Raw genomic sequence first — 26,057 nt, forward strand, 5'->3', positions numbered from 1 at the left:
AACCATGGTTTGAACGCAAACGAGCAAGATCATATGCAGTCAAACCTTCGATAGTCGATGTTGAAAGGACAGTCGACCGAATATCGGGAATATCGAGATGTGAAATAGAAAATCTTTTGGACGGTGTTTGAATGGGCCATTACAGTAGCCCAAAAAATATGTTTAACTGGTCGATCCGGCAGACATTGTAGGCGAAAATGCGCGTTGTGGACTAGGTACCCATACGAAATTTTTATACGAATCCTAATTCCTAAATCTAAATTCTAATCAACCTTTTCCGTACATTTAGGGCCCTCCGAAAACTGTCCGGCCATGGATCCACCGAATAGCAACATTTTTTCACGGATTGATTCTTCCTGGGATCAGCAGTGTTTATGTTTATATGTGCATATAAAAACATGAAACGTTTCACTGTGCAATGCAAGGTTGTGGTTTAGTTTGAATAAAACCTGTAATCGAAATCGATTTACAGCATGGCGCTATTAGCAATCTAATGATTGATTATGTATGAGAGAAAAACTAACCTAAGGCTAACTAAGGATACGGGTAACGCATATGAAACGTGTCGCACTTCCGCATAATCGTAAAACTTCACGCTCGGCCCAAAACCTACGCTCACAGACTCAGTTTACAGCAGCCTAAGCACACCGTCTGAACACACAGCATGCTGTATGAGCACACAGCTTGAACACAAAGCCCAAGTTTTGAGCTTGAGCTCGAGTCTGAGCTGAACCGCACCGCGTTCATTTTTCGCACCCATTGCGTTCAATGAGCGCGCGCTCGGGATGAACATGCACTGGCAAAAACTGCACTCAAGCTCAGCGCCGCTCATGTTTCCGTGAAGACTGCCCGACTAGGAAGGTAAAACAAGATTATAACATGATTGTAACAACATCAGTGATTTATAACAACCGTTGATATAATCGAGTTATGATAAATTTTTATCACATTTTTCTTAACAAGATTATAACAGAATTAGTTATGCTTCATTGTTTTGTTAGAAAATTTAGTTATTTTAACAACATCCTGAATCAAGTTTATAACAGCATATGATAGAAAAACTGTTGAACTCAGTAACACAATATGATATAAATTTGTTATTCTCTCCTGATTGGGTGGTTTTTAAGTTGTCTGTTTTGCTATTTCATACCATTCACATATCCCCCGATACTCTTTTTATTTTTCAGGTGGTGTTGTACGTTTTATCTTGAACAAAAACAAAAAAACAGCAAAAGATAATAAAAAAAAAACTTAAATCTAAAGACTCGGGGAAAAATTGTTCTTAGATCTTAAAGGAGTATTAGATTATTATCATACCGGTGTTACTGATGGCAAAGTTGTACTAACGTTTTTAAAAGATTTTGACGCTACTTACTGTTAATGTGCTTTATTGGAGTTCCCACTACTCTGAAGGCAATGCATGGTGTAAAAATGTTTTGATTCGGGATCATATCATCTGAAAAAAAAAAATAGAAGTATGTTATATGTTATATTATGATCATTTTACATGTAAATGTTTACATTGAATAGCTGAAACAAATAAAACGTTGCTTATAATTTCTTCTTTTGCTGGCATAAGGCTTGTACGCGACAAAATCTGGACACCTTTAAACACGTATAACTTTTGAAATAGCTCATCAACAAGTGAATTATTTCGTAGATTGATGAATGTATGTCTGTACTTTCTGAAAATATATTTCTCATAAGTGTTACAAGTACGTAGTGAAAGATGGCGTCGGAGGAATTGCAGGTTCGGAAAAAATTGTGTGCAGTCGCAATTGAAATTCGGGTCTCTCGATCCAGAAACTGACTAAAAACATTTTGTTTTCATGTGAACACTGTTCAAAGCGTTTTAAAATTTGTCGATGCTTGTTTGACAACATCTAAAACGTTAGAGAGTAGAAAAAAAACGGATTTTATGAGCCACCAGAAGGATACGAGCTCGAAACAAATTCTACTGAGGATGCCAGATCTTTCGGCACGTATTATTTCTTTGAAAATTCAAATGTCACCAAGTTTCGTGCATACATCGAAGCAGCGATAAGGAATGAAGCCATTTGAAGTAAAAAACGTACCGAAATAAACCAACAGCAGTTTATTTTTATTCTTAAAGTTTTGTGTCCAGATTTTGTCGCGAACAAGCCTTAATATCCCCGAACTGCGATGAGCTAAAAAAATACACTGTTCAAGAGAACACACTACTTTAAGCTAGTCTAACAAAATGTAGTCATGTAACTACTGTTCTTATGTAAGCTTTCCATTACAGCACCCAAATGAGTGTTATTTTTTTGCAATTCTTGATCGTAACACCTGGTTTACAGTTCGTGATTGAGTGATAAAACGGCTTGCTTTTCCATGCCAATGAAATGGGTGCTTTAATGACCATTATGCAATTCGAATTAGTTGCATAAAATCCATTATAACACTAATTTTGGTGCTATAATAAAACACCAACATCAGAACAGTAGTTACATGACTATATTTGGCTGAATAAGCTTGAGTGAGTGGTCAACTAGTGTATCCTCTGCGTCGCGTAATAAATGAAATAGTTTGATGGACATGACATCAATTTTTTCAAAGGCAAGTTCATCTATCGTTTCATGATTTCTCGCTTAACTTTTCAAAGGGACCTAAGTAACATTTTTCATGAATTAATTTGAATATTACAATTAACAAACCAATATGAAAGCTTTTGATTGCAGTACTCAAATTAATTCATAAAAAAAATGTTACTTAGGTCCTTTTGAAAAGTTAAGCGAGATTTGTCGAGCTATGAAATGTGGCACGATGACATGGAATCTGATTGTTCTTTGCAGCAACATGATATATTGGTAATTTTTGCAACTAATTGCACAAACTGCTGTAATGCAACTCCTGCATAAAGAATCATTAAATCATTGATTTCGTTGGTATGTAAAAGTAGGCCGTTTTATCACTCAAATATAAACGGTAAAACCAGGTACCTATATTATGATCGGGAATTGTAAAAAGTTATTTGATGAACAGTTTTGCTTTTCAGATTTCAGCCAAGACCTTGTAGGAAACAACGGTAAACATGCATTATGATAACTAATTTGAGATTTGTGTATGTTCGTTTCAAATTCTGGTACTCATTTCCCTGCATACAAGAATCAATTTATACGATTCAAACTACTCTAATAATAAGACAATTCAACCTAGTCAGTGTTGTTAATTTGCAAAAAGCGAAGCAAAAGGGTTTTTAAAACTATTTACTCCTATTTAAAGAAACATTGGAAACAAGTTTGCTAGTTTACCATGCAGTATCAATTACCACAAATACTGCGATAAAAAACGGTGAAACTATTCCATAAATCAGTCAGCTAATAGTACGGCAATTCAATTTATGAGGTATCAATTATGGGGCTTCCATATTTCGTAAAAACTGTAATTTATGTTAATCAATTTTTCAGAAGCATACTTTCTAGCGAATATTCTGCTGCCTCTGCCTACGTCGTTCGATGAAAACATGGGCCGCTCTCTATCGATCGATATGCTTTGCAGTACCCACAGCCCCACATCGTTCAAGGCGTGCCGTGGAAAATATATTAATTGCCTGCCACCGACTGGATCACGATTTGCAGAACTTGGGTTGGAACATATGCTGATAACAAATAGAGCAAAATTAATACACTCACTTGACCGCGAACGCCCGTGAATCAATCGGCGCGATCGTATGCGAATAGTTTATACCGCCAAACGAGGATAGGTTGATCACAATATGTACGGTTTATTCTTTATCTTTTGGTCATTGCCCTTGTCTCAGTTTGATTCGTTTTAGAAATATCGATCTTTTTGTTCCACCAATAACAGTCCTAAGAAGCTCAATTTGCAAATTATTCCGAGCTTACTGCTTGATGATCAACTTTACCACATTTTACGGTACTGGTCATCTGTTGTCGATTGCTATAATTCCAGAGACGGTAAAAACTACGCATTAACATGATGTGCATGTGCCTTCAGGGATACCATACATATTAACAATTTTGCAGAAATACGCCTACAAAAAGCAATAACTTTGCGCATCGATATGTCGTTCGTTTGCCGCCAAAAGGAACAGAGATACCGCCTTTGTTTCACACCATGGATATTGTGACGAAATTACTTAAGGCTAAATTTGGCTGAAGTATAATGGATACCATTGAGCACATTGATAAGGTTGGGCTTGTGATTTCTGAATACTTCAACTTAATCTGGATTTTAAAAATAATTAATAATAATTGTAATTATTACGTGACGCGTTCATTTTGTTCGTCATCTTTGGAATTGTTCCATTGACCGAGCGATCCGTATCTTAATTAACAGAATAGGGACATGGAAACCGGCCCTCCTCAGCTTAGCGGTAAGAGGCTCGGCTATAAAGCAAGACCATGCTGAGGGTGGCTGGGTTCGATTATCTGTGCCGGTCTAGGCAATTTTCGGTTTGGAAATTGTTTCGACTTCTCTAGACATAAAAGTATCATCGTGTTAGCATCATAATATACGAATGCGAAAATGAAAGAACACTAAGCAGCTAGGTGGCAATGTCCCAGTGGGGGATGTAATGCCAATAAGAAGAAGAAGAAGGTACATGGAAAACGACAGGGGCAAACAATGACTGACTAGATTGAAATTTATCAGCCCTTGAAGTTGTTCTATGTTTGCGATTGTACGTTTACCTTGTGCTGCAATCGCAATCACTTGGAAAGAACCTTAATCGAACTCGCTATCTGCCGGACCAGTTAGTCATAACAAAATTATTATACAATTATATCGATAAGTGTTACAAAATAACAATATCTGCAATAATTTTGTTCAATTGAAAACATATTTAGTTTTTGTTGAAACTTGAAGAAAATTTGTTACATTTTTTGTTATATTACAGCATTTTAAACAGAATAGAAATTTCTTATATAAATCTGTTACCATCTCCTGGTCTGGTGTGGATTGACTGTCCTACACTTTTACACACAACAAAATCTAAGGGCACGAAATAAGGGTAATGTTCGAATTATTTTTTTTTTCAATTTGGTCCAACCAGTATTACGTTTATTTATTTATTACCAGGACTAAGACCGGTAAGTATTACTTTTGTATGTTTTGTAAATAGTTAACAAAATATAAGCCATTTTCTTCTTCTTCTACACACTTATTTTTTTACCGGGATTTCTGCAAAATGTTATACTTTTACCCAATTCGCACAGCCGTGCCCCAACAAACATGTTTTTTCCGAGATTTCTGTAAAAGTTGCTGAAAATCAGCAAATAGTTTGCCGAAAATCAGCTAACAAACGTCATTTTTGCCGGAATATCATTCCGGCAAAAGCATTCTACATATGAGCTTTTTCTCAGTTATTAATTGAAAGCTTTTATATGCCCGCCAATATATGAGAATGTATATCATGTGTGGCAAGTATAATGGATACATTATGCCCAGGGAGTCGAGAATGTTTCCCACCCAAAAACATCCTGTACCGGACCGAGAATTGAACTCGCCATCTCCGGATTGGCAATCCGGCACGTTAGGCTAACTGATGACCCCTGTGTCAAAAGAATGTAAAAAAAATTGTCAATTCAATTTTTTAATTCGGATCGAGTTTGATCTGATTTTACTCTTGTTTTTCTTCACACCAGCACCTTTTACCACTAAGTTATGGAAGGTCGGTTTCCCCTCTATTGTATTAAGGTTCTCACAAAGAATGATCAATTTCTCATTTACCGATGTAGTCTATCAGTTTAACGATCAAATAAATATTTGCCAATCATTGCTGCTTAGAGCTTGATTGCAGTCAATCGATTTGTTGCTTCTGATCGTCCATAAAACATCTTATTCATTATAGTGGGGCTGATTGTAGGGAGTGCGAAAACTTGTGTAGTCCCGTCAATGGCTCGTCAGTGGTTATTATGGAGCCTGGTCTACTCGCTGAAGATGATCATGTGCGATAAACTGTGTATGATTAAGTTTATTTCAGCATCATCATCTCGTCGTTGGTCGGTTGGTCGGTCGGTCATTACACGGGCCGGTCCTGCTTCTGCTTTTGTCCACGACTGTCGGTGGCCGGTCGCTGACGACTGGTGTCTTTTCCTTTGAAGACCTCGTTTGCTACAGATACCTGCCTGGGCGCCTACCGAATGAACAGATCTGGAAGTCAACTGTTGGTAAGATGAAATAATTTACGAAAGCATTAAGGCGCAAGCCCAAGTAGCACACGCAACATCTTCCAAAAAGCACCTTGTTTCTATTCAGTTTCATTAAAGGCATTGGAAAAACATCAAAACACGAAAAAGTTGCATCAAGATGTCAAAAACGTTCGAATTGTGATCAATGTTTCATTAACATTGCAATGCAGTACGTGTTTGACATTTGGAAACAAAGAATACTGCAATTTATGTTGCAAACGCGAAACAAAATCATTAAGTTGCATATTTTTTGCCTTGTAACTTCAATGCGTCTTTCAAAATTGAATTGTTTGTTTAAATTAAGTTGCAGATAAGTTGAGTGTGTCTTCATGTTTAATTTAGCATTGTTCAACGTTTTGACAACTCACATTTTTTCCGGTGATGGTGCAATCAAGTAACAGAAAACTCGAGTATAAAACTTCATAATCGTATGGTTTTTATGGTGAGTCAACATGCAGTCCCTTCGAAGTGTTGAATGGTGCTGTGGTAGAGTGAAGGACTATCAATCACAAGATCCATAAATCGAATCCAGTTTTATATTTTTATTTTATTTATTTCCGCTGTAGTGTTTTGCAACATTATTGCAATTTTACTGCAATCGAAGGATGTTTCCGTAGGCTCCACCTCTTGCGCTTTTTAGATTGCAAGAGAGTTATATTTGATGGCACATACGCAAAGATTGTTTCTTTCCGAATAGTTGCAACACAGTGAAATGTTCTGTAGTGAAACAAGTTGTGCTGCTTGGGAGATCTTTTGAACCGTCAGTCATTCACGAGAATAACAACAATTGCTTTTCAATGAATGAAAGGGTGCTGGAGGGTAATTGTGAATGTCAATTATCGTTAAGTGTGTTTTACTACAATAGGTCCTTTTTCACTTATCTTGGGGAAATGTTGGTGGTTTTCGATTCGATGTCTATCAAAAATAAATCATAGAATTGAAATAAGACGCAGTCCAAATTAGCTTTTAGCACTTTTCTGAACGTCAAATATTTGTTTAGTCGTATATCTTAGATCCCTCTGTCAAAACGTACTTGGTATGAGATGCCTTAAATAGTTCGAATCTTTACACTTCGATTTTTTCGTACACAATTTTAGCACGATTTATATGTTAAAATGTTTATTGTTCTTTTTATTACAATTGAAATTGATGTGGGTTACAAATGAATTACATGTGGAATGGGAGTGGATTAGTTTTAAAAAAAGATGTGAAACAGATGTTGATCAGAATTAGAATTGAAATTGATGTGGATAAGGATCAGATTTGAAATAGATAATGATTATGTTTGGAATGAACTAGGGCTAGATTTTAAATGGATGTGATTTAAATTGAATTTTGATAAAATGTGGATAGAATTTCAATACGATTGACGTATTGGAATTGGATTGGTTGATAAGTTGAATTGGGTTTCGATTGGATCCCGTTTGGGTTTGGAGGATTCGATTTGGATTGGGTTATGAAAGGATTGGATTTAATGGGGTTTCAGATTCAATATGGAATAAATTTGATTTGGATTTGACAAGTATTAGATTTAAATTAGATTTGATTGGATTTCGAACGATTTTAGATTGGATCTTGTGTAGATTTGCATTTAGATGGAATTCAGTTTGGATTTGAATTGGATCTAGATTGAGATTGAATTTGGAATAAGATCGGATTTGAGAGATTTAGGATGTATATGATTAGATTAAGATTAGATGTGGGTTGGTCTCCGATTGAATTTGAATTGCATTTGGGTTGTGATTGAATTTGGATTGTTTTGTATTGAATTTAGGTTTAATATGGGATAGATTTGGATTGGTATTCGATTAGATTTAGATTGGATTTTGATTTAATTTGCATTGAGATTTGAATCGGAATTGGATTTGGATTGGTACTAAATTGGATTTGGATTGTGTTCGGATTGGATTTGAAATAGTTTTCGTTTGAATTTGAATTAGATTTGGATTGGATTTGAATTTAGATTTGATAGGATTTAAATTGCTATTGGATTGTCTTTGAATTGAGTTTGGATACGATTTGGATTTTGTTTGGATTGAATTTTCATTGAAATTGGATTTGAATTGGGGTTGGATTCGGATTGGATTTGTTTGGATTAGTTCTGAATTGGATTTGGATCGGCATCGATATGGATTTGAAATGGATTAAGATTGAATTCTAATTGGTATTGATTTTGGTTTCTGATTTGGAGTGTATGATTTTTTAATTTAATTTGTATGGGTTTGGTCCAGGTTGGATTGGTTTTTGATTTGATTTGGGTTGCATATAAATTCGATTCCATTTGGAATATATTATGATTTGAATTGGATTTGTATTGGCTTTCGTTTGGATTTTGATTGGAGTTGGATTTGATTTGGATTTATATGGGTCGAAGTCGAGGGAACGATTGGTTCGACGAAGAGTGCAGACAGATTCTGGAGGAGAAGGACGCAGCGCGGGCGGTCGCGCTGCAGCAAGGTACCCGGCAGAACGTGGAACGTTATAGACGGAAGCGGAGACAGCAGACCCGCCTTTTTCAGGAGAAGAAACGCCGCCTGGAAGAAGCGGAGTGCGAGGAGATGGAACAGCTGTGCCGTTCTCAAGATACACGCAAGTTCTATCAGAAGCTCAACGCATCCCGCAAAGGCTTCGTGCCGCGAGCCGAAATGTGCCGGGATAAGGATGGGAGCATCTTGACGGACGAACGTGTGGTGATCGAAAGGTGGAAGCAGCACTACGAGGAACATCTGAATGGCGCTGAGAGTACAGGCAATGAAAGTCAAGGCAGCGGAGGAGATGACTACGTCAGTTCAGCGGACGATGGAAGCCAACCAGCCCCCACCTTGAGGGAAGTTAAGGATGCCATTCAACAGCTAAAGACCAATAAAGCAGCTGGTAAGGATGGTATCGGAGCTGAGCTCATCAAGATGGGCCCGGAAAAGCTAGCCACTTGCCTGCACAAACTGATAGTCAGAATCTGGGAAAACGAACAGCTACCGGAGGAGTGGAAGGAAGGGGTTATATGCCCCATCTACAAGAAAGGCGACAAACTGGAGTGTGAGAACTTTCGAGCGATCACCATTCTTAATGCCGCCTACAAAGTGATATCCCAGATCATCTTCCGTCGTCTGTCACCATTAGTGAACGAGTTCGTGGGAAGTTATCAAGCCGGCTTCGTTGACGGCCGCTCGACAACGGACCAGATCTTTACTGTACGGCAAATCCTTCAAAAATGCCGTGAATACCAGGTCCCAACGCACCATCTGTTCGTTGATTTCAAGGCGGCATACGACAGTATAGACCGCGTAGAGCTATGGAAAATTATGGACGAGAACAGCTTCCCTGGAAAGCTTACCAGACTGATCAAAGCAACGGTGGATGGTGTGCAAAACTGTGAAGATCTCGGGCGAACACTCCAGTTCGTTCGAATCGCGCCGGGGACTAAGACAAGGTGATGGACTTTCGTGCCTGTTGTTCAACATTGCGCTAGAAGGTGTCATGCGGAGAGCCGGGTGTAACAGCCGGGGTACGATTTTCAACAGATCCAGTCAATTTATTTGCTTCGCGGATGACATGGACATTGTCGGCCGAACATTTGCAAAGGTGGCAGAACTGTACACCCGCCTGAAACGTGAAGCAACAAAAGTTGGACTGGTGGTGAATGCGTCAAAGACAAAGTACATGCTTGTGGGTGGAACCGAGCGCGACAGGGTCCGCCTGGGAAGCAGTGTTACGATAGACGGGGATACCTTCGAGGTGGTCGAGGAATTCGTCTACCTCGGATCCTTGCTAACGGCTGACAACAACGTTAGTCGTGAAATACGAAGGCGCATCATCTGTGGAAGTCGGGCCTACTACGGGCTCCAGAAGAAACTGCGGTCGAAAAAGATTCGCCACCGCACCAAATGTGTCATGTACAAGACGTTAATAAGACCGGTAGTCCTCTACGGACATGAAACATGGACAATGCTCGAGGAGGACTTGCAAGCACTCGGAGTATTCGAGAGACGGGTGCTTAGGACCATCTTTGGCGGTGTACAAGAAGACGGTGTGTGGCGGCGAAGAATGAACCATGAGCTCGCTCAGCTCTACGGCGAACCCAGTATCCAGAAGGTAGCTAAAGCCGGAAGGGTACGATGGGCAGGGCATGTTGCAAGAATGCCGGACAGCAACCCTGCAAAGATGGTGTTCGCTTCCGATCCGGCAGGTACGAGACGACGTGGAGCGCAGCGAGCGAGATGGGCAGACCAGGTGCAGAACGACTTGGCGAGCGTGGGGCGTATCCGAGGATGGAGAGATGCGGCCTCGAACCGTGTATTGTGGCGTCAAATTGTTGATTCAGTGTTATCTGTATAGATGTAGACTAAATAAATGAAATGAAATGAAATTGATTTGGATTTGGATTGGTTTTGAATTGGATTTGGATTGTAATTATACTAGAATCGGATAAGATTGGATTTATACTGCATTTGAATTTAATTTTGGTTGGATTTGGATTGGGATTAAAATTTGATTGAACATGAATATGTATTGAATTTCATTTAGATTTAGGTTTTGCATTGAATTTGTTTTGTAGTTTATTTTTATTAAAAATTAATTTGGATTGGTTTTGAATTAGAGTGATTTGATTCGGATTGAATTTGCATTGGGGTTGGATTACAATTTAGATGATATTTGGGTTTGATTTAGATTGTATTTATTGAAATTGGATTCGGAATTATGATTGGCCTTGTATTGGATTTCAATAGGATTTGGAATGATTCAAATTTGCATTTGGATTGGATTTTGAATGGATTTTGGGTTGGATTTCGATGGATTTGAATTGGGTTTTGATTGGTTTTATATTTGTATTGTGATTTGGTTTGAATCTATATCGGATAGGATTTGGATTGGATTAGATCTGAATTTTGATTGGATTTGAATTGGATTCGAGTGGAATTTTCATTAAAAATGAATTTCAATTGGGATTGGATTTGGATTGAAGTTGATATTGATTTGAGATGGATACGGATTGAATTTTGGTTTGTATTGTGTGGGATTTTGATTGAATTTGGATCGGATTTAGTTTGAACTCGGGTTGGATCTGGTTTAAGTTTTAATTGGATTTTGATTTGATTTTGATTGCATATGGATTGGGTTAGGATTTGGTTTGGATTATATTTGGGTTTAAATTGGTTTATTTTGGGTTGGGATTGAATTTGGATTGGATTCGATTCAGATCGGATTTGGATTACTATCGGATTGGATTTGGATTGGATTCGGATTAGCATTGATTAGATTTAGTTTACATTTGGACTGCATTTGATTTGATAATTAAATTGGATGTGATTATCACTTAGTTTTTATTTGAATTTGGAAAGGATTTGGATTGGAATTGGGTTGGATTGGATTTTCATTAAAATTGGATTGAATTTGAATTTTTTATGGATTTTTTTTGTTTGAATTTGAATTGGATTTGAACTGCATCTGGATTTTATTTGGATTCAATTTGGATTGGAATTGAATGTGGATATTTTCTGGATTCAGTTTTGATTTGGGTTGCGATTAAATTTGGATTAGATTTGAATTTGGTTTTGATTTTGATTGGATTTGGATGTAATTTGTATTGATGGATTGCATTTGAATTGGATTTGGATTTCTTTCTAATTGGATGTGGAATGGAGTTTATATGGATTTGAAATGGATTCGTGTTGAATTCTGGTGTGTATTGTGTTTGGATTGGGATTTTGATTGCAATTGGATTGTATTTAGTTTGGATTTGGTTTGAGTTTTGATTGGATTGAGATTCGATTTTGATTGCATTTGGATTGGATTTGCATTTAGTTTGGATTATATTTGTATTTAAATTGGTTGCGTTTTGATTGGGGTTGAACTTGGATTGGATTCGATTCAGATCGGATTTGGATTATTTTTGGATTGGATTTGGATTAGCCTTGATTGGATTTAGATTGCAGTTGGATTGCATTTGGTTTGATAATTAAGTTGAATGTGGATTTTATTTTGAATCGGATTTGGATTTTGATTGTGTTTGGATTTGGAGTGGAATTGTTTTGGATTGGCTTTCGATTGGATTTTGCTTAATATTGCATTGAGTTTGGATTTATTATTGATTTTATTTTTGATTTGGTTTTCAACTGCATCTGGATTGGATTTGGATTAAAAATGCAGTGGATTTGACTTTTTATCGGATTTCTATGGGATTTGGGTTGGATGTGGATTAGATTTGGATTGAATTCAGTGTTAATTTTGATTGGGTTTGGATTGTATATGAATTGGATTTGGGTTCTAATTGAATTTGCATTTTTGGATTAGATTTGATCTGAATTGTATTTGGTTCGGGTTTGGATTCAATTTAGATGTGATTACAGTTGAATTTAATTTGATTTGGATTGGAATTGAATTTGGATATTGACTGTATTTAGTTTTGATTTAGGTTGGATTTGGGGTGAGATTAAATTTGGATTGGATTTAAATTCTGATTTTGATTGGAAATGGTTTTGATTTAGATTGGATTTTGATTGGTTTTCGATTTAATTTGATTAGAGTATGAATTGATGAATTGCATTTGGATTTGTATCAAATTTCGATTGGGGTTGGGATTGGTTGGGAATGGGTTTGGCTTAGATTTGGATTTGATTCGAAAAGAATGTGAACTGGGTTTTCTTTTATTAAATTTTGATTGAATATAGATAGGTTTTGGATTCGAATCTTCTTTGGACTGTAATTTGAATTGTAATCGATTTGGATTAGATGTTTATTGAATTGGTTTTGAATTCGGATTTAATTCGGATATAATGTGGATTGGATTTCTATAGGATGGGAATAATTCGATTAGATTTTGATTGCATTCGGATTGAAATTGGAATTGTATTGAATTTGAATATAAATAGATTTAGATTGAAGTATTATTTGTTTTGAATTATGTTGGAATAAATTTTGTATTTCGTTGAATTTGTATTGAATGTGGATTAGTTTTGGATTTGTTTTAATATTTAGGAAGGAAGAGCTATTAGAAGCCTTTTAAAAATCATATGTATTCCTTTTTAGCTTGGCGTTGTTGTTATTTAATTTATTTTTGATCTTTCAATAAAGATATTTTTATACCAGTGGATTCTATTTAAACTTTGCTATCCAATGTAAAATTTGTAGCATTCTATTGGTTTTACGTTTTGCCTTTGTCGTATACTAAGTATACGTAAAGGCTATATGATCGCTCCAAAAACAAACTTTTTATAGAAGGTCCGGAGACCCATAGTGTTATATACCGATCGACTCAGCTCGACGAATTGAGGTGATGTCTGTGTGTATGTGTGTTTTTTTTTATTTTTTTTTTTTTTTTTTACAAGGGTTAAAGGCCATCAAAAATCTGCGCGACAGACACCTCGAGCATCCACACTATGCTTGAAGGCGAACAAGGATGGGCTCCTCCCGACCTGCTAAAAACGTGCCTCCCGGATAAACCGGGTCCCTTATCCTCCTTGCCTCGATCCCCCCGGGACCACTGGATGCTGCGACTACTTTGGGGGGGAGGGGGGCTATGCTCATGCACTTCTTCTAAAATTCCGGCCCCTAGCTTAGGCTAGTTCGCCGACTGGCTTGCTGAGATCCACTGCTACGTTGTCTCGATCCCTCGGCGGTTGTGCCACAAACTTCCTCACTCGAATCCTCCTGACTTCCCCGGCGTCGAGGGTGGTCCACCAGTTCCGGTGAAGGAAACTTCCGCACTGATGGTGCCCCGACTACCGGCGGCTATCGCAGGGGACGCTTTCGCGCATTGCGCCGACTTCGTCTTCGGGTTGCAGAGGTGGTCCGACAGTTCCGGTGGTGGATAACGTCCGCACTGGCGGTGCCCTACATACCCGAAGCACTTCCTTCTTCTTTCTTCTTTCTTCAGCAGGTTGACGGTTCGAGTGCCGAGGTCGGTCCGACGATTCCGGTTGGTAGAAGACTTCCGGTTCGCTGGCGCCCCGACGACTCGAGACCCAGCACTGCTCACTGTGCTGGATTTTGTTCCAAACCGACGCTTACTTGCTTCTCCATCGACGCTGCAGCTCTGACATTATTTGTGTCACGACTCTGGTTACCGCATGCCACGTACCTTCATCGCGACACATTCGCTCTGCGATGTTGTCCGCCCTTATGACAGGCATTCTCCTACGTGCCTCCGCAAACCTCGGGCAGTCGAATATCACGTGCTCTGGAGTCTCCTCTACGTCGATACACGCCGGGCAGAATGGCGATAACGCATGGCCACACCGGTGCAAATATTGGCGGAAACAACCGTGTCCGGACAGGAACTGTGTGAGGTAAAAGTTCACCTCACCATGCTCCCTGTTCACCCACGTCGACACATTGGGGATGAGCCGATGGGTCCACCTTCCATTATCCGCATTGTCCCACTCCTGCTGCCACTTCACCATAGAGTCCAGTCTCACCGCCTTCCTCACATTTCTGGTATGTATGTGTGTGTGTGTGAGTGTGTATGTGTGTGTGAGTGTGTATGTGTGTGTATGTGTGTGTGTCTGTGCGCACCTACGCAAAAAAAATGTCACTCATTTTTCAGGTACTTATCCTTAACCGATTTACTCGGAACAAGTTGCATTCGACGCAGAATACTCTCCCATTGTTTCCTATTGAAAATTGGCCAGATCAGACTATGGGCTCACGAGTAATGGCCAAAATACTATTTTTGTAATGCACGAGAAAGGCAATCCACCGCTAGGTGGATTAATCTGGGTTTTACAACTCTTTTTACAACTAAACGGCGTATTCTTAAAGTCGCATCATGCAGGTACAGTGACCTGCATAATAAAAAGCCCACTTGCCGTTTTTTTTTATTTTGGTATTACCGCAATAATTTGTTACCCTATGAATCAATATGGTCGAAACTCAGGTGTGGTAAAATTCAAGTTATATCTGAGCTCTGTTCAAATTTTCAGCAAAATTGGTTCACACGCAATCGAAATCTAGATCTTCAAAGTTGACCATTTTGTATGAAAAACGGCTAGTGGGCTTTTTATTATGCCGGTCTCTGTAATTATCCACACATTTAGGTATCTATTTTTTTCGAACATGTCACTGAAATATGAACCTTAATATACAGAACAAAAATCTCAATCATAAAAGCAATCAACATACCAACAGTGCGTCTGCGGCCATCCTTCAGCACCAATCGCGGCGTCATATCCCGACACATCAGATGTACCAAGATGAGGCGACCTTGCATGCGCTGCCGGAGGTCGGGCTCCCCCAGCCACTGCAGATAGATTCGACCTTCGTCGCGGAACAATCGAAACGGAACGTCGGTATCGATCGGATTTCTCAGCTCGACCCAACCGGCGTGCGTCAGGTACTGCGATCCGGAGACTGCACACATGGGCATTTTCACACCTGTTGGAGGAGCGGGAAGAGAAGAAAAAAATAAAATCGAAAGTAAATTATCCGTTAATTAGAAGTGTTTTCAGTAAAAAATGGAAATGACTTCGAATCGAAAGTGCACGGCCAACACGAAAGTGGTTAAATCGTCGATCACCGGTCCCGATTATCAGTTATCTTTTTTTCGGTGTGTCAATTAGATACTGGTTTGCGATTGAATGGAACTGCTTTCTTCGGACTCGCTTCGTACAAGTTTTTAAAAATAACTCCATTTTTGCATCCTATAGTTGCGGCCTACAGAGGTGGACATTGCGTCGGTTCCGATGGCGATTACCATTAAGTTTTGTTTTTTTACTTCGGAGATAAAAAAGCAAGTTGCTCTCGTAAAACGATTTTATCAGGATTTTAATTGTTCTGGTTTTTCGGCTACATTCTGATCTTGTATTTTATTTTCACTGACGAAAACACTTTTCAGACCATTTTTTGCATATTTTTCTTACTTATGGACGTTTCTTATTTGTCAATGAGACACTTGATATAGATATCTGTATTATGTCTCCCGAAATGAAAAGAAGTATCTTTGTTACCTCTTAATCCTAGTGAAGGTCTGCAGTCTGAGGCACATAATAGCATCTCTTACACCTGAATTTCGCTTGGTAATAAAATGACCGGTTGGATGTCCAAAATTGGGGCAACGGCGACATGCCTTTCGACGACCATATTGAACCAGTCAGTTGGCGATCGGGAGACTGAACCAATTAGTGTGTTATTTTGTTCAGTTTTGAGTGGAACAAAGTAAAATCATATTTATTGCTGGGCCCAACTGGTTAGGAGCATCATTTCGCTGGTTTGCATTTGATTGTCGAAATTTTATTGCTTTTGAAAATGACGTTTTATTTCTGAACTATAACGAACACCTTACGGTTGGTCAAGGAATACCCGTTCAACTGAATTTTCGATCGTTGTGAGCTTATAGTTGTTAACAAAGGTTTTTTTTACTGTTGAAACTGTTCTTTGGTAGTCTAGAGGGATTAGAAGTGGAACATTTGCGTAGATTATTTTTTGAAATTTATCTATATAAACGTATGCAAATGCTTAGAAAAGAAGTATCTACGATTTTGACTACATATGAATTTGTATGAGGATAAAAAGGGTCTCCAGTTAGAGTTGCGAGCAAAGTTTTAGGATTTCCAATCCGGAGATGGTGAATTCGATTCTCGGTCCGCTAGGGTGTCTTCGGGTGGGAAACAAACTCGACTCCCTGGGCATGGTGTATCCATTGTACTTGCCGATAAATAGAAAAGCTTAATTTCAGGCATAGAAAAGCTTTCAGTTAATAACTGAGGTATTGCTACTTTGAAATGCAGGCCATGTTCCAGTTGGAATATAGCGCCATAGAAGAAGAAGATGACGATAAAAGACCAAGAAAGTTAAAAACTTTGAGGTTGTAAAATTGATCGACAGTTCAATCTTCATCCTATTGAAGCCGTTAAGTATATCGTCACTCTATCATACCTTTAAATCGGTGGAAAAAATAATGTTTTTGAAATTACCAAATTTTCTATTCATAATCAATCAATTCACAATCATTCACAATCGCAGTTGGATCTCTTCACTGACTGGTGTCAGCTGAATTGTATGGTTCTCAATGCTCCTTTATTTCGTTTTCTCGTAAAAATTCAGCAATTGCCTTTGATTATACTATTGGATCAACCATACTACGTAGAGAGACTGTTGTCAAGGATCTAGGCGTAATATTAAGACACTAAGCTGACGTTTAATGAACATATCTGCGCTCCATGCCGCCTCGTACCTGCCGGATCGCAAGCGAACACCATCTTTGCTGGGTTGCTGTCCGGCATTCTTGCAGCATGGCCTGCCCATCGTACCCTTCCGGCTTTAGTTGGGCGAGCTCGAGGTTCATTCTTCGCCGCCACACACCGTCTTCTTGTACACCGCCAAAGATGGTCCTAAGCACTCGTCTCTCGAATACTCCGAGTGCTTGCAAGTCCTCCTCGAGCATTGTCAATGCCCGTAGAGGACTACCGGTCTTATCAGCGTCTTGTGCATGACACATTTGGTGCGGTGGTGACTCTTTTTTGACTGCAGTTTCTTCTGGAGCCCGTAGTAGGCCCGACTTTCACAGATGATGCGCCTTCGTATTTCACGACTAACATTGTTATCAGCCGTTTGCAAGGATCCAAGGTAGACGAATTCCTCGACCACCTCGAATGTATCCCCGTCTATCGCAACACTGCTTCCCAGGCGGGCCCTGTCGCGCTCGGTACCGCCCACTAGCATGTACTTTGTCTTCGATGCATTCACCACCAGTCCAAATTTTATTGCTTCACGTTTCAGGCGGGTGTACAATTCTGCCACCTTTGCAAATGTTCAGCCGACTATGTCCATGTCATCCGCGAAACAAATAAATTGACTGGATCTGTTGAAAATCGTACCCCGGCTCTCGTTATGCGGAGAGTGCAATGTTGAACAACAGGCACGAAAGTCCATCACCGTGTCTTAGTCCCCGGTGCGATTCGAGTGAATAGAAGTGTTCACCCGAAATCTTCACACAGTTTTGCACATCATCCACCGTTGCTTTGATCAGTCTGGTAAGCTTCCCAGGGAAGCTGTTCTCGTCCATAATTTTCCATAGCTCTACGTGGTCTATACTGTAGTATGCCGCCTTGAAATCAATAAACAGATGGTGCGTTGGGACCTGGTATTCCAGGCATTTTTGAAGCATTTGCCGTACATTAAAGATCTGGTCCGTTGTCTAGCGGCGGTCAACGAAGCCGGCTTGATAACTTCCCACGAACTCGTTCACTAATGACGACAGACGTCGGAAGATGATCTGGGATATCACTTTGTAGACGGCATTAAGGATGGTGATCGCTCGAAAGTTCTCACACTCCAGCTTGTTGCCTTTCTTGTACATGGGGCATATAACCCCATCCTTCCACTCTTCCGGTAGTTGTTCAGTTTCCAAGATTCTGACTATCAGACTGTCAGTTTTTTCGGGCCCATCTTGATGAGCTCAGCTCCGATACCATCCTTACCAGCTGCTTTATTGGTTTTAAGCTGTTGAATGGCATCCTTAACTTCCCTCAAGGTGGGGGCTGTTTGGCTTCCATCGTCCGCTGAACTGACGTAGTCATCTCCTCCGCTGTCTTGACTTCCACTGCCCGTACTCTCAGCGCCATTTAAATGTTGTTGTAGTGCTGCTTCCACCTTTAGATCCCCACACGTTCGTCCGTCAAAATGCTCCCATCCTTATCCCTGCAGATTTCGGTTCACGGCACGAAGCCTTTGCGGAATGCGTTGAGCTTCTGATCCTCTGTCTGCACTCTTCGTCGAACCAATCGTTCCGTCGACTTCGTCCCACATACCCGACATTTTTCTCCGCTGCGTCGTTAATGGTTGCTTTGACTGTAATCCAGCAGTCCTCAAGAGGGGCCCCATCGAGCTCATCTTCTTCTGGCAACGTTGCCTCGAGATGCTGCGCTTATGCAGTGGTTAGGTTGCTTCAGTCGCTCTAGGTCGTGCCGCGGTACCGTCGACTTCGTCCCACATACCCGACATTTTTCTCCGCTGCGTCGTTAATGGTTGCTTTGACTGTAATCCAGCAGTCCTCAAGAGGGGCCCCATCGAGCTCATCTTCTTCTGGCAACGTTGCCTCGAGATGCTGCGCTTATGCAGTGGTTAGGTTGCTTCAGTCGCTCTAGGTCGTGCCGCGGTACCGAACATTGTTGATGACGGATAGTTTTGGGCGCAGTTTAACCATCACCACCAGATAGTGGTCAGAGTCGATGTTAGCGCCACGATATGTCCTGAAGTCGATAATGTCTGAGAAACGCCGTCCATCAATCAGAACGTGGTCGATTTGTGATTCTGTCTGCAGTGGTGATCTTCAGGTGTACCGATACGGAAGGCTGTGTTGGAAGTAGGTGCTGCGAATGGCCAATGATGGCGAATGGGATTCTACGTCGACTATGAAGAATTCCGCGAGTTTCATCTTCGGCCAGCACGCACCGTCTTATCATCCGTCGGCCGAACGTCAATACAAGTCACCCGTCGGCTAATAATTGAGTTAATTAACCTAAAATTAAGCTAATTAAGGTCAGTCTCTCATTGTCACCTACCGTATTTACTCTAGCACAAAAACAGGAAACAAATTATAAAATTCAATTATAACAAACATGATGGCCCAAAGTAAAAACGAAGCTGTTTCTAGACCAGGGTCTGCAGAAATCGCTCTCAATAGATATTGTCAGATTTTCTGGATATGATACATTGCGCGGCGTTTGTAATGTTCCCAAATGGGCAATTGCACAAAACTTCACGCGGCGAATGACTGTCGAAAGGTACGGTCGCGCCAAACGATACACCGCAATGCTATTCACCCATAAGAATCAAGTAAACGGGGTTTCATGAAGGGTTCGCCGCGTGCAATTTTGAGAAAATCAGGCAATAACGAACAACGATAAAAGAGAGACAAAAACAAACAAGCCATGATTACAAATTTATCAAACTTGTATGGTAATGGTAATTTTAGCTTCGTTTTCGCTCATTTCGTGTTGGTTACTGCACAGCTGTGTAGAATAAGTTGAAATGCATAATCAGAGCTAGTCCTCCCTGCATTTGGAGCTTTCTAAAAGAAATTTATCATGCGGTATAGCCTCCCGAATCAGTTCTCTATCATGACAGCTTGCGTCAGTCTTTAGTCAGTGTTTCCGACTCAGTTATCTCCCGACCATCGTTACGCAAATCAGCGAAAGTGATACCCATCCGAAAGTTGAAAAAATGTATCGTACCATTAGTCTTCTATCAATATTATAAGCTATTACAAGCTATTCGAAATGCGTTGGTAACGTCAATGGGTTCCAAACATATTCCTGCGAATGATTCTCAACACTCCTTACACGAACATCACTGGTCCATAGTCTGGGATAACAGTACATAACAGATGTTTCTATTGCGCTCAGTCTATTGCGCTGCACGTTTTGCAAACCATCTTCCAACTGATCGATCCAACTTGCTCGCTGAGCTCCAGATTTATTGTACCTTGTGTATTTTCGCCGCTTCTATGTTCCGTCTATCTGTACCCCGCACCATAGATAGAATGAAGAACTTTTCTTTCGAAGACTTTAAGTGCGCATCGTTTAAGTCTCGTGTCTGTAGAGGACTACCAGTCTAATGAAGGTTTTGTAGATATTCGGTTCGGCACGACGGACATTTTGAAAATCGTACCAATCGTTACAACCCCGGCTTTGCGTATTACCCCATTCAAAGCAATGTTAAACAGCAGGCACGAGAGACCATCACCTTGTCATAACCCTCTGCGCATTTCAAAGGGACTCAAGAGCGCATTTCGCTTTGACCAATCGTATCAGTTTATCCGCGAATTCCTCATTATACCGTATGCGTCTTAAAGTCGATTAATAGTTTATGTATGGGCACCTTGAATTCGCGTTCGCCCACTAACTCTCTTGCAGTTGATGCCGGTGGCGTTCAGCAATGTGGTTATTGCTACAATTCAGCTTACCGCGCCATTAGATGGGACGCAAGACACCATTCATCAACTCCTGTGGCAGAATCTTCTCTTCACAAATCTTGGTGTCCTAGTCAGTACCTCACCACCGTGGTTGAATAGCTCTCCTGGTAGTTGTTTTGTGGTTTTTTAGCCGGCCAATATTCTTCAGGATTTCTTGGAAATCTGGGGCCGGATTTTTTTTTGTCTTAGTGCGGTAAGACGCGCGGTTACAAAGCAAGACCATGCTGAGGGTGGCTGAGTTCGATTCCCGGTGCCGGTCTGGGCAATTTTCGGATTGAAAATTGTCTCGACTTCCCTGGGAATAAAAGTATCATCGTGTTAGCCTCATGATAATACAAATGCAAAAATGGTAACCTGGCTTAGAAACCTTGCAGTTAATAACTGTGGAAGTGCTTAATGAACGCTAAGCTGCGAGGCGGCTCTGTCCCAGTGTGGGGATGTAATGCCAATAAGAAGAAGAAGATGTGCGTGTGTGTGTATGTGCGCGAAATACTCACTAATTTTTAGGTACTTATCATTATCCGTTTTGCTCTCAACAAGTTGCATTCGACGTGGAATCCGGTCCCATTGTTTCTTATTGAATTTATTTCGCTGATTTATTTCCAAATTACTATTTTTCACCAAGGATCCCCTTGAAAAAAAAAACTAAAAAGGAAAAAAAATATTTTTTTTTCGTTTGGAGCAAAAATGGTTAGCAATGAATGCAAACAAATCGGAATTGTTGAAAACTATGTGATCTATCGCCCTAAAGTGTTATTTTTAACTATCTTATGTACTTTTCTTAATACATTTTATGATACACGAGAAAGGCACCATCGCCGCTAGGCGAATCAGTATGTTTGTTTTTTTTTTGTTATGTTCAGCAAACCTCATTGAAGTAAGCGATATGTCTTTATAACCTACGACAACTTACCATAAACGCATAGATCTTCCATATTTTCTTTTGTTCCTATCTATATAGGACAGTTATGCTTTCATGGGGGTCTGGGTCATTTGGCATAAAGTCATTTGGCATAACGCCATTTGGCATAAGGTCATTTGGCATAAAGGCCATTTGGCATAATGGTCATTTGGCATAACGGACATTTGGCATAATTTTGAACTGTAAGAAAAGAGTGGGTCATTTGGCATAACGGACATTTGGCATAATTTCGAGCTGTGAAAGCGAAAGGGATATTTCATGTAATATTTAGCGTAGATAAAGTAGGTCGAGGCTGTTTTCTGATAAATTTAGATTGATGGTAGACATTTTCCGGGAGAACGAAATAACAAAACGGCAGAATTACTTCCGAGAGAGGGATCACATCCATTAATGACTTATTCCGGCCACATGCCTAATTTTAAAGTAGGGATTACACCCACCATTGCTACAATCTGAGCATGCGCCGTAAGACCAGATCAAATCCACCATTACCCTAATGCCGGCAAGCGCCTAACTTAAAAAACTCAAGCAACACACTTGTCGTAGACGAGTTACTATATCAAGTCACATATAAGTTATTGCAACCAAATCAATCTGAATTGTGCTTTTCGGGGAAGAGATCACATCTACCATTGATTTATTCCCGACAAGCGCCTACTTATAAAGAAGGAGTCACATCTACCATTGCCATAATCCGGGCAGGGCCTACTTTTAAAGAAGGGATCACATCCACCATTGCATTGCCACAATTCAGGCCACACACCTACTTTTAAAAAAGGGATTACATCCACCATTGCTTCAATCCGGACAAGCGCCTATTTTTGAAGAACAAATCAAATCCTCCATTGCCATAATCCGTGCAAGCGCCTATTTTTAAAGAAGGGATCACATCCACCATTGCCTCAATCCGGGCAAGCACCTTCTTTTAAAGAAGGAATCACATCAACCATTGTCATAATCCGGGCAAGTGCCTACTTTTAAAGAAGGGATCACATCCACCATTGCCTCAATCCGGGCAAGCGCCTTCTTTTAAATAAGGAATCACATCCACCATTGCCTCAATCCGGGCAAGCGCCTTCTTTTAAAGGAGGAATCACATCCACCATTGTCATAATCCGGGAAAGCGCCTACTTTTAAAGAAGGGATCACATCATCCATTGCCATAGTCCATGCAAGCGCCTACTTTTAAAGAAGGGATCGCATCCACTATGGCCCTCATCCGGCCATGCGCCTACTTTTAAAGAAAAGATCATATCCTCCATTGCCATGATCCGGGCAAGCACCTACTTTTAAAGAAGGGATCACATCCTTCATTGCCATAATCCGGCAACACGCCTTCTTTTAAAGAGGGGATTATATCCACCACTGATCTAATCCGGGCATGCGCCTACTTTTGCATTGCATTGCAAATGCATTCTTTCCACGAGAGGACAATGTCTTTTTAATATTGTTATCGACGGGTGTTATATTTGCTATTCCGGGGTGTTTCCCGCACCACTTAGTCACCATTTAGCGAACGCAAAGAAAAATTATGCCAAATGTCCGTTATGCCAAATGACCGTTATGCCAAATGGCCTTTATGCCAAATGACCTTATGCCAAATGGCGTTATGCCAAATGACTTTATGCCAAATGGCCCGCTCCCCTTTCATGGGCAGTCCATGTATATTAGCCTAATTTGCTCACTGATCATGAATAATTCAAGATCCTACGGCAAGTGCTATGCCACTTCCATTTTTCATCCCAGTCATACAGCTGGTAATGTTGCTCTTGTTGTTTTAGTTTGCATACCTATTCGTAGGCTTAGATTCCAAATGGAGCCAGAGCAGGACTCACTAAGTATGGTACTAAACTGAGTGCTTATTGTGTGTCACTTCGGGCGAGCGATGCTGCGGAGAAGAAAAAAAAACGCACGACTTACATTCCAACAAAAAGTGCTACTCGAATGCGAGCCTTTCGGCCACAAACCATAGATTACGGCTCATTACCATTAGAGCCCACCGACGCGACACACAGTGACCGAGAGTGATGAAAAACCCATAAGCAAATTCCGGCCATCAAGTTACTGTTTACTCACACGTGTCTGCGTATCTGCAGAACATTCCGTTGCGTTGCAGATTTGAATGCAGATATGAAGCCTACCAAAAAATAACGTAGACGACAAATGTCATATTATAGCATAATATAAACATTTTTCTATGGACTTCAATAGGTAGAACCAAGATGAATACACTACTAGGTGCTCCAATCTGCCAAGTTTATGGAAGAGAAGAAGGCGGGGTGAAAAATTCATTTTCAGTGCAAAACGACAACAAACCGGCTGGCTCTCCCATACTAAAATCCAAGATGGCTGAATCGTGAATTTGGCAGATTGGAACACCTAGTGGTGTATTCATCTTGGGTAGAACCTAACTTACATTCCAATGATTAAATCAATTTTGATTACATGCATTGAAAAGAAGATTTTTTTTTATAGTTTTGTAAAAAATAAATGCGAGAGTGTCCATTATAGCGATTTTTGGGGACCATAATAGAGAGAAGAACATCCCGAAATGGGACATGAAAATCAAATGGTGTGTTGACTTCTTCTTCTTACTGGCATTACATCCCCACACTGGGACAGAGCCGCCTCGCAGCTTATGTCGTTTTCGGTTATTGCTGGGTCGAACCTAGTTCTGCCCCGGATCCGCTCTAACAGCTGTCAAAACGTTCGGTTATTCGTTCAGGTTGGATCGCGATCCGCACCAGATCCGACCCAAAACGAATGAGGTTCGCTCTGCCGATTTATCGAGATCGAACCTAGGTTCACCAATACATTCGAACACAAACTGTCAAACAGGTGTTTATGTTTACGCTAAAGGAAAATGAAAACATGAAAGACACGGAAGGGTGCGGATGGGTATTTGACTTTTAATCGTTTTTATTTCATTTGTTGAATTTATCAATTTTGTTGCTATCTTCCACGTAAAAATGGATTATTTTAATTGTGTGTTGCCTTCAAGTTTCTCTGATGGTGAAATGGATTCAGATACCGACATATTTTTTGCTGATTACTTCAGACGGTAGCTCCGTTATAAACAAAATGATGGTTAAAAATTTTGATGAAAATGTGATTGATAAATGCAGTGACGAGAAGTTAGCTGTAGCTGCTATTTATTCACTATTACGTTGTGTATTCAATGATATGCTTTAAGTATAATTGCTCTCTCAATGGGAAAATAGCGTACCGGAGTATCGGATTATTATTTATACCAAAATGTTCATACTATTATTTTATTCGTTATTGCAGCTCTGTGAATAATTTGTTTAAGGTTACGGATTTAAAGAATATAAACATAATGTATTAACCCTTTATGGGCCCGTTCACAAATTACATAACGCTTTAGGGGGTGGGAGGGTACCTGCCAGAGCGTTACGGCTCATACAATTTTCAAAACCCTTTCATACAAAAAACGTTACGAGGGGGTGGGTGGGGGCTGAAAATGGCCAAATTTTGCGTTATGTAATTTATGAATGAACCCTATAAGGCAGTGATAACTATATTGCCATCAACAAATGATACGTTTTTCTGATTATTTACAATAGTTTTATTAATTATTCACCTTGTAGAGGGTATATTTGCTACTTAGTAACACTCCAGATGATACTTGGCCAGAAAAAAAATTCAAATGTAAATTTAGAAACAGTTTTATACGAATTGAGCATAATTTTAGAGTGGGAGAAAGATTTTTAGATGTAATTCGTTAAAAAACGACAAATACATATTTTACCCCGTTGATATTTATTATGTTGAATCTCCTGTTATGTAATGGAAAATTATGTAGAGAAAAATTATTAGCCTTTCTTGTATATTTGGTTTTTGCAGTTTTGGCGAAATCGCGGTTTATCCTAAAGGTTCCCTCTTGGGAGGAAAATACAAAAATGTTAGTCAACTCTTGTGCGATTTGATTCTTTGTTTTAAAATAAAAGGCCCCAAATCTCAATAAATTTTCTATTGGATTTTTTACAAAGTGTTTCCATATTTTCTTGTTCTATTACATTTGAATGGCATA

General features: G+C 39.9%; 2 protein-coding genes across 2 annotated transcripts in view; one reads left to right on the forward strand and one right to left on the reverse strand.

Moving 5' to 3' along the window:
* LOC134211613 (SAP30-binding protein) overlaps positions 1–15,315 on the forward strand; it is a 63,968-nt gene extending 48,653 nt beyond the window's left edge. The window contains exon 3 of the mRNA XM_062688671.1: positions 15,300–15,315. The gene's annotated coding sequence lies outside the window, so the exon portion shown is untranslated. The remainder of the gene's footprint in view (positions 1–15,299) is intronic.
* Positions 1–26,057, reverse strand: part of LOC134211611 (uncharacterized) — a 220,307-nt gene that overhangs the window by 36,219 nt on the left and 158,031 nt on the right. The window contains exons 6-7 of the mRNA XM_062688666.1: positions 15,294–15,545; positions 1,376–1,456 (exon numbers count right to left, since the gene is read on the reverse strand). Of these exons, the coding sequence (XP_062544650.1) occupies positions 1,376–1,456; positions 15,294–15,545 (333 nt within the window). The remainder of the gene's footprint in view (positions 1–1,375; positions 1,457–15,293; positions 15,546–26,057) is intronic.

Source organism: Armigeres subalbatus, chromosome 2, assembly GCF_024139115.2.
Source record: "Armigeres subalbatus isolate Guangzhou_Male chromosome 2, GZ_Asu_2, whole genome shotgun sequence".
Classification (NCBI taxonomy): domain Eukaryota; kingdom Metazoa; phylum Arthropoda; class Insecta; order Diptera; family Culicidae; genus Armigeres; species Armigeres subalbatus.